The sequence below is a fragment of the Hyalella azteca genome, unplaced genomic scaffold, assembly GCF_000764305.2.
Source record: "Hyalella azteca isolate HAZT.00-mixed unplaced genomic scaffold, Hazt_2.0.2 contig7253, whole genome shotgun sequence".
In the NCBI taxonomy this organism is placed as follows: Eukaryota; Metazoa; Arthropoda; class Malacostraca; order Amphipoda; family Hyalellidae; genus Hyalella; species Hyalella azteca.
Window position 1 is genome coordinate 211,604 of NW_025937381.1, and position 9,313 is coordinate 220,916.

General features: G+C 43.2%; 1 protein-coding gene across 1 annotated transcript; it reads left to right on the plus strand.

Annotated features, from left to right (window-relative positions):
- Nucleotides 1-5,847: 5,847 nt before the first annotated feature.
- On the plus strand, nt 5,848-6,294 carry LOC108664286. The gene has a single exon (XM_018150851.1). It carries the CDS (start codon nt 5,848-5,850, stop codon nt 6,292-6,294), a length of 447 nt encoding a protein of 148 aa, XP_018006340.1.
- Nucleotides 6,295-9,313: the final 3,019 nt, after the last annotated feature.

Below are 9,313 nucleotides of genomic sequence, written 5' to 3' on the forward strand. Positions count from 1 at the left end.
AAAATGTCATTTGGAAACCTTATATTCGAACTTTCAAATCCCGCAAAAAGCCTGGTTCGCAGCATCGAGAAGATTAATAAGAAGATCGTTAATAAGAAATACTCTCTGGTCTTTAATAGAACTTGCATAAAGGAAAAACTTCTGCCTAACTATTCAAATATATATATATATATATATAGCATTCTATGTAAAATTTTGTGACGACCGATGATGCACTAATTTTTTGATAAGTGAAATTTTTTTCGTCGAGCAAGGTAAACGTAATCGATATTCTTTATTTTTAATCCATTTTTTTCTTAACTAGAGTCTTTGCTTACTGAGGTTCTACTGTAAATGCGTTTTTGGGGGTGTCCCGAATAGCCCTGGGGGGGGGGTGTCCCGAGTAGCCACGCCACGCGGAAATGGCCGCCATTTTTTTTGGAATGAGATAGAACAATTCCGTCAATTACGTTTTCAAGCTGACACCTGGGTGCATCTTTTATGTAAGTAAAATTCTTTAATACGGCGAATATTTTTTTGGCTACAGAACTTAGCAGAAGTAACTTTTCAAAATAGCGTTTTTCACCATTTTTTCAGGAATTTTTCAGAGCTAGTAAATGTAGTATTTTTCGACTTCCTTTATACTACATAGATAGGAAAAATGTTGACGTTTGCGCCACTATATTTAGTTTTGCAATATTCCAATTAGTTTTGCTACTATAACAGTTTTAGGCCATGTTGGAGGACTGTCCCGAGTAGCCCTGCCCGTCCCGAGTAGCCCCGGTTGACGGTAGCTCTTAGCATAAAGAATGTTTTTACTCTTAACTGCCCTGAGTTTCTTGCCAAAATGAAGAGCCTAGCCTATCATCATTTTAATGGTTTCAAGTCATATAAAATTTTTTCTTCTATATTTCATCCCAGTGACAATCTGAAGAGGGCTGCAGAACAGTTGCTGTAGTATTGTATCATCGTGTATTGTCTTACTTCTAGGCCATGCCTCTTAATATCATCTGGTTTTCTCCCTTAGAAGGAGTGGTTTAAATTTTATTTTGTTATCAATAATGTATGTGTTTCTTCTGTGTTTGTTTCAGATATATAGCTTTGTTATTGGATTTACCAATATTTGTGTCTAATATTGCCAGTGAAAAAGAGTCTACCTTTAACATGCACCAGCATGGTAATGCTTGAACTAATGCCTATCTGCACCTGATTGTCTATCAATGTCTGCATCCATTGCCTGACTTCCAATTTACCTTGAAGTGACTGTTAACCCAATCATGCTTGCTAAACTGCCGGTACTCTGGTTCTTCCATATACTCGTGTTTCATAAGCAACTTCAATGCTCCTCAAGGGTGAGTTGCAGTGAACTGGTAATATGATGCATTAATTTCCTGTCCTAACCATGTCATGCCTGTGCATCCAATTTGGCTTGTGATCTTGGTAAAATTTTGGTTGCTATTACAGTTATTGAGCATTTCTTTGCTTATGAGTGTTTACATTGTGACATTTGCATTACAGCATTAGGTCTTGTGTTATGCTTTGTGTTCCCTCTCGCTATACTGTACTGAGTAAGTGTCCTGCTTTTTGCTGAAGCTTTATACCCGCTTGCTAAATTTAATCTCAATCTTAACTGTATTCACTTGAATAAAGTTAAGATTTTTACTGTTCCCTTTACCACGTTTTACTGTTCCTTTTACCACATTTTACTGAGCCTTCAGCACATTTTAAGTGGGCTACGGCCCTAAGATTGTCCATTCTGGTGAATGTGTATTTGAGTGTGAAATTCCACCCTCAAAGTATCCCAAAGTTTTGTAAATCTCTCTTTGGTCAAAATTGTAAGCTAAACTGGGACTGCACTGTTGTTGGAGCTGCTGCTGGAGGACCATCTTCAAATGCTATAATATCAAAATCTGTGAAATTAAATTCTAGTGATTTTAAGAGCAACAAGTGCTCATAATCTGTGAAATTAAACTTTAGTGATTTTAAGAGCAACAAGTGCTTATGATATGTGAAATTAAACTCTAGTGGTTTTAAGAGCAAGTGCTCATGATCTGTGAAATTAAACTCTAGTGATTTAAAAGCAACCAGTGCTCCTGCTGACCTATTAATTATATTCCTAGGCAGGGATTTTAGAGCAAAAGATTTCCAGACCCTCATACGTCATGTGGACATCATTGCCTATCGTCCAATAGGCAATCTGAGGCCAGAACAAGCACAGGTGTGCCTTTCTGCTGGCAGCTTTGTTGTTGAGGAAATTAGAAAGAAGGAAGTAAGGGAAACAGCAATTTTACTGAGTAGGTTTCTAGAATAATTTCCTACATCACCTGCAGGGGGTGCATTATTTTCTTCATATCAAGGAAGGAAAGAAATGCGCTTGTGAAATCCTCTGTAAAGCTTTGGCTGTCTTGCTTGTGGACCTTCGACTTGATTGAAGTTTCATTGAAGGGAAGGTCTGGCAGTGGTAGATGAGTGGGGTTTGGATGAGGTGGAGTCCCACTGAGGCATTGCTTGGGAGCACTGCAGGGGAGAACGATAGGGAGGCTGTTTCTAGCATCTAGCATTAGCCCTAGCAAGCAGCAAATTATGCCACCCTCTGCTTTTAGGAAGCCTGGTAGGGAAGAAAGAAAGAGAAAGTAGGGAAGCGATGGGGGATGATGCACAACAGTCAGACTCTTGTGGCACCTGTAGCAAACCCTGTGTAAAATCAGGGGAGGCTCTTGAATGTGGAATTTGCAACCGCTGGTTCCATATTTCTTGTCAGGATGTGGATCAGGCTATGTTCGAGGTGGTCATGAAGGATAAGTGTTCCGCAATACCGCTTCTTCACTGGTACTGCAAGTCGGTGTGCCTAAAGCTAGCCACAAACTTCATCGACAGCCTCCTCAAGATGCAGGCCCAGGTTGGGAGACTGGGAGTGGAGGTTTCTGAGGCAAAGGGTAGGGTGGGTGAGATTGAAGATGGGCACTTTACAACGGCAATGGAAGAGAGTGTAAGAACGCTGGCCACAGAAAACACTGGCGGCGGAGCAGATATGGCTCCTGAATTTAGTAGGGAGGAAATTTTGAAAATGGTTGTCGAAAAAATCAATGAACAAAACAAGGAGGGTGAGGACCGAAGCCGCAGTAGTAAGAACCTAATCATCTTTGGACTTGCTGAGCCGCAGAGGGGCAGGGACAGGAGAGGGGACGAGGAGGACCTACGTAGATCAGATAGGATACTGCATGAAGCCAAGTGAGGTCAGAAGCCACAAGAAGTCCAACGTCTTGGAAGCTATGTCACTAACGCAACCAAGCCAAGACCACTCAGGCTCTCTTTTGCCCATCAGGCAGAGAGAGATGAAGCCCTCCAGGCCATACGCAAAGCCAAGATAGAGGCGCGCAGAGCGGGAGCATTGGGAGAGGGAGGACTGTGCCTGAGGATAGGTGCATGTAGGGATTTGACCCCATTGGAGTGGAGGGAGGATGAAGCCTTATTCAGAGAAATGAAAGAGAAGCAGGAGGAGTCAAGACGATGGGGGGATAGTGATGCCGTGTGGGTGAGAAAAAACGGCAAGGTGGTGAACGTGGACAAGTACCCGATCCAGTGAGCCCAGGTGGAGGACGGCAGGTAGGTGGTGGGAGATCAGGTGAACAAAATTGCAATACAGGCACCTGCTCTGATGCTTCTGTGGTCAAGTCATTCGTGTGTTTGTACACAAATGCCAACAGTTTGTTAAACAAGCGATCGGAATTGGAGGCGCTCATAGAACTGCGCAGACCAAGCATTGTAGGAATAACCAAGGTTAAACCAAAAAACTCCAGGTTCGAAGTTCAAGCGTGTGAGATTTTGATTCAGGGATATGAAGTCTTCCACAACTTGGAAGGGGAGGGGAGGGGGGTTTGCTTGTACATCAGGAGCGAGCTGCAGCCGATTCGTAGAGATTTGCCAAGTGCCTTCGAGGAGTTTGTGTTGGTTGATTACCAGCTGCCGGATGATGAAGTTCTTTGCGTAGGTGTTGTTTACCGGAGTCCCAGAAGCTCAGAAGCAAACAATCAAAACTTGAACCTTTTGCTGCGTGCTGTGTCTGAAACAAAACAGCATCATTTGCTGTTAATGGGTGATTTCAACTATACTGAGATTGAGTGGAACAACGAGATTTGTAATCATGGCGTTGGCCATCCAGCAAGAAGTTTCCTTTCTGCAGCACAAGAAGCATTCCTAATACAGCACCAGAGAGAAGCTACCGGACTCAGGGTTGGCCAGCGACCAACACTAGACGATCTGATCCTGACAAATAGACCAGACTTGGTCAATGAAATAACCACTACGTCGGCACTTGGGAAGAGTGATCATGCTGTGCTGGTCATTGAGGTTGCTTGTGGCCTTCAGATGCCTTGGGAAAGGAAGCATTACAATTTCTCAAGGGCAGATTACGAGGGAATGAGAGGGGCGCTTGGTGATGTGGACAGGGAGGGTGAGGTGGGGGGCTTGGATGTAAACCAGGCATATGAAATCTTCACAGACCACCTGCACAGAAGCATGGCCAGGTTTGTCCTGATCTCAAGGTGCACAGAAGCACATAGAAAAAAGTGGCTCGATGGGGACACTCTGACTTCAGTCAGAAAAAAACATAAGCTATATCGGCGTTGGATGCAGAGCGGGGTGGGAGAAGACTATGAAGCATACAAGAAGGCTAGAAATCAAGCAGCTAGATCACGCCGCGTGGCAAAAAGGAGGCTCGAAGCAACAGTAGCTGCTCAGGCTAAAAGTAACCCCAAATCCTTTTGGTCGTACGTGAAAGCTGAAACAACGTCTAAATCAGGAGTTACTTGAGACGGGAGGATGGGTCGAAGACCGTGTCTGATGAAGAGAAAGCAGATGTCCTAAACAAATTCTTCCACAGTATTTTTACTGAGGAAAAGGGTGGCAAATTACCGGATATGCCCGTCTATCACTGGAAGGAAGAGCTGTCGCACTTTGTGATTACAGAAGAGGTAGTGAGAAAGTCTCAAAAGCCTGAAGAAGGACAAAGCCTCAGGCCTGGATGGGTTGAGCCCTTGCCTGTTAGCAGAAGTTGCCAACGCAATCGCCCGGCCTGTTGCCATCATCTTCAGAAAATCCCTGGAGTCAAGCGCTATTCCAGATGCCTGGAGAAAAGCAAGGGTCACTCCAGTTTTCAAGAAATGGAGTCGCCTGCAGGCCAGCAATTATAGGCCAGTTAGCCTGACATGTGTTCTCTGTAAATGTATGGAAGCCCTTGTGAAAGAACAGATCATGGCACATCTACACCGTAACAACCTCTTCAGCAGAAAGCAGCATGGGTTCATTGGAGGGCATTCGTGCGTCACACAGCTGCTCGAGACGCTGGATATATGGACAGAGATCTTGGATGAAGGGGGCTCTATAGATGTTATCTACAGGGACTACATGAAGGCATTCGACTGTGTTCCACATCGACGCTTGGTGGCAAAGATTGAAGCACACGGTATAAAGAGGAGAGTGCTGGGATGGGTTGAGGATTTCCTGAAAAACAGGAAGCAATGTGTCGTTGTCAACGGAGTAGAGTCGAGTACAGCAGATGTGGTGAGCGGTATACCTCAGGGGAGTGTCCTTGGTCCTATATGCTTCGTTCTGTATATCAACGACCTGCCCCGTCATGTCCTGAGCCATGTGGAGCTCTTTGCGGACGATACCAAGGTCTTTGCTCGCAGTGACGACACAGTTGCCAGAGAGACCCTTCAGGGTGACCTGGACCGGCTGTACAAGTGGTCGACAGACTGGCAGCTGCGCTTCCACCCCAAAAAATGCTGTGTCCTCCGTCTGGGAAATTGAAGCAACAGCACCCAATATAATATGATGGGTAGAGACGCTCTGGGTAATGAGTATGTAATGCCGATGAAGGAGAGCAAATCGGAGAGAGACTTGGGAGTGCTGGTGGATGGAAACCTAAAATTCAACCTTCATGTAGCTCAAATAGCTGGGAAGGCTAACAGAATTTCGGGCGTTATCAGGCGCACTTTTGATTTTCTTACTCCAGAAACATTCGTTCAGCTTTTCAAGTCTCTTGTTCAGCCAGTTCTGGAATATGCACACTCTGTATGGCAGCTGCAACACAAGACCCTCTGCGCCGACCTGGAAGATGTCCAGAGAAGGGCGACCAAACTGATCGCAAGTCTCAAAGACAAGCCTTACCAGGAGCGTTTGGTGGCTTTCAGCCTGCCTAGCTTGGAGCACTGCAGACTGAGAGGGGATATGATTGACGTCTTCAAGTATGTCCATGGAGCCTACGATGCTGACCGGCCGAAGCTGCATCCTCACTACGGAAGGGATACATGAGGTAATAGCCTGAAGCTTGCCAAAGAACGCAGTATAAGAAATGCGAGATCAAGCTTCTTCTCCCAGAGGGTGGTGTCAGTATGGAACGACCTTCTGGACAGCGTCGTAACTGCCCCCTCTGTGAGCAGGCTTGACAATTACTGGGCGGGCCAACCGGGCCTTTTTGATCCTGAGTGCTACCATTAGCCTTTCAGTTTGCGGTCACCTGGGGTGCACCATCTGCGCGTGTAACCTAATAGGGCAGCTATGCTGAGGGCAAACAAGGCGGGTGAACAGGCTTGAGTGCCTACTACACCGACAATTCAATTCAATTCAAATTGAAGTACGAGTTAATAGTACGAGTTAATAATAACAAATAGACTCAAGTTTTGTATTTGTTAATTTGATAGGAGCAGTCGGTGTTTGATCCAGCTGGCAAGCTGTTTTGGAGACCTGGAGTCCTTAACTGCAAGCTCTTGACCTTCCTCTCCTGAGTACCATCACTAATCTGAACTCCTTGAAGAATGCAGTGCTTATGCTCATATATTGTACCAAATTGGATGTTACCCTAATTGACTGCATAACTGACCAATCATACCAAGCCAACTCATTAGCCATTGCTGTGCTCTTTTTATGGTCTCCTAGTTAGGGTAGATAATTGCATAGTGTTAGGAGCCTATGCCTCTTGTTGACTGCATTGATTAGGACCGTGACTTGAATTGGTGCCTGAAATAACCTGACTTCACTAGTTCAGAGCCTTACTTTGACTAGATAATGTTTGACTAGATAAGCTAATGAATAGACTTATCAATAATTGTTTACCCAAAAATCCCAAAGTGGTAAACACCACCTTGGCCTGTTGGCCATTATTGAAAGCAATAATAGCCCATTTTAGCCATCCATTATGATCCATATACTGTTATTGTTAGTAGGATAACTGCAACATAAAAAATAACCGGTCAAAAATGCAAAAAAACTGAAAAAATCAAATAAATAAAATCATGAAAAAATCATTGATTTTGATTTTTTTTAAATCGAAAAAATCACCAACCATGGTCAGAGTCAGCCAGCTCTACAGCAATGAGCCCCTTCCACAGGTTGGGCAGCATTCGAGCATTTGGCCATTTCAAATTTTGTACAAGTTGAAAGGATGAGATGCTAGGGCAGTGAAAAGCTTTCCTTGGGAAGAAAGCATCGTATGTGAAGGATCATCACCTGGGTGCATGAACAGGACACAATTCCCAGTCACTGTCATCTGTCTGCTAGCCTGCAAGGATCACTGCAAGCTGAGAAGCACTAAGATTGCTCTCAAAGTTTTGAGAGTTCCCAGGCAGGCCAGGAGCTTGAAAGCCCTCTTTTTTTGGGAAGAGACATGACTCAGAAGCAGATGGTTTTCTTCAGCTACTACACTTTGCTTCACTTCACAACACGGGAGCGCAGTAGTGGGTAACAAAATTGACTTGTAAACAGGCCCTGGGCCTAACGCCAACCATCAGCACGCAATATCTAAACATAGCCTCAGATCAATGAGCTGTGGGTAACTCTGGCTAACAGTAAATCTGCTTTGCACAACACAGCCACTGCTTCACAGCGCCGGAGCACAACTGGCCAAAGCGCAACAGGCCCTACTGTAACAGGCAGCGCAGGTTAGGTTAGGTTACGTTAGGAGTAACTGTTGCAGCATAATGACACACCAGAGATTTTTTAGAATCAGTTCATTTTTAATATCCTCATTTATTCAAGATTTAAACCAATTTCTCAAGTATGATAATGCTGGTATCCATGATACTTTACTGGGGTAAACGCGGTATATTCCGACATCGTGGGTAATTCCGACACTTCTCAACTTTTTTCCTTTATATTAAGCTTTGTCTTAGTTCCACGCATTCATTGATGGTTGAAATAGTGACGTCATACTATTGCGCACCATACTATTGCCAAAACACTAGGTCTGGGCCGTCTGGCAGGAAAATGTTGAGATCCAAAGAGAGACAGTGCACGTCACTGAGAGAGAACATGAAAAAATGTGTCAAAGTTGATAGTTGACCTTGCTCTACCAAATAGTGATAAACTGTTTATGTAGAAAGAATATTATGGTTTGAGACTTTTAAATAAGTCTGTGAATATATTAGGAATCCTTCAAGTATACTTGTATTTGCTGATTTCAAGTGGTAAATAAATTAATAGATTATTAAATTAAGCAACGGTTTTGACACATACAAACTAATTCTGACACAGCTTGGAATTAGACACACAGCTTGTTCTGAGCTGTGTCTAAAAATTAAAATTTTCTTAATTAAAAGCTTAATAGCTCTCAATTAAAAGCTTAATTAAAAAATGACATTAATTAAGCTCATTCCAAGCTGTGTCGTATTCCAATACAGCTCACACAGGGCATCGGAATTCCAACACAGGGCGCTGGAATTACAAATTAATAGAGTTTGAAGCGATGCCGGAATTAGGTAGTCTCACAATATGCCAAATTTAGTCACACACAGCGTCGAAATTCAGGGATTTTATAGGTTTTAATTCTAAAGGCTTTCAAATAAATATGGCAAGAGTTTGTGATGTTTCATCGTTGCTAGCACAAAGTTTGGTGTTTTGAGAGTGACGTAAAGCAGTCAGAACTCAAGTTGCACATACGGTGATATTTTTATAGCCATTCATTTCTTGCTATGTCCTTAATGTGTCTGAATATACCGCATTTACCCTGGTCTACTTATAGGACTCAAAAATGGACTTGAGGAAGAGTCTAAAAAACTCTCTGCTTTGCCACTATGTGTTGCAGTAGCAACTAGGGCCTGTTTCGCTCCAGCCAGTTATGCTCCTGTCAGGTTTGGCAATGATTAAATCAAAATGATTAAATCATGCAATTAAATCACTTGATTTTTTATAAAAAAATCATGATTTTTTTCATATATTTAAATATATTGAGTGGCAGTCTTCAATTTATATTGAGGTATTGTTATTCATGGTTTAGTATAAATGTACTAAGAATGACAAATTGGTACATAAACTTGTTGCCTTTAGTGTGTATTAG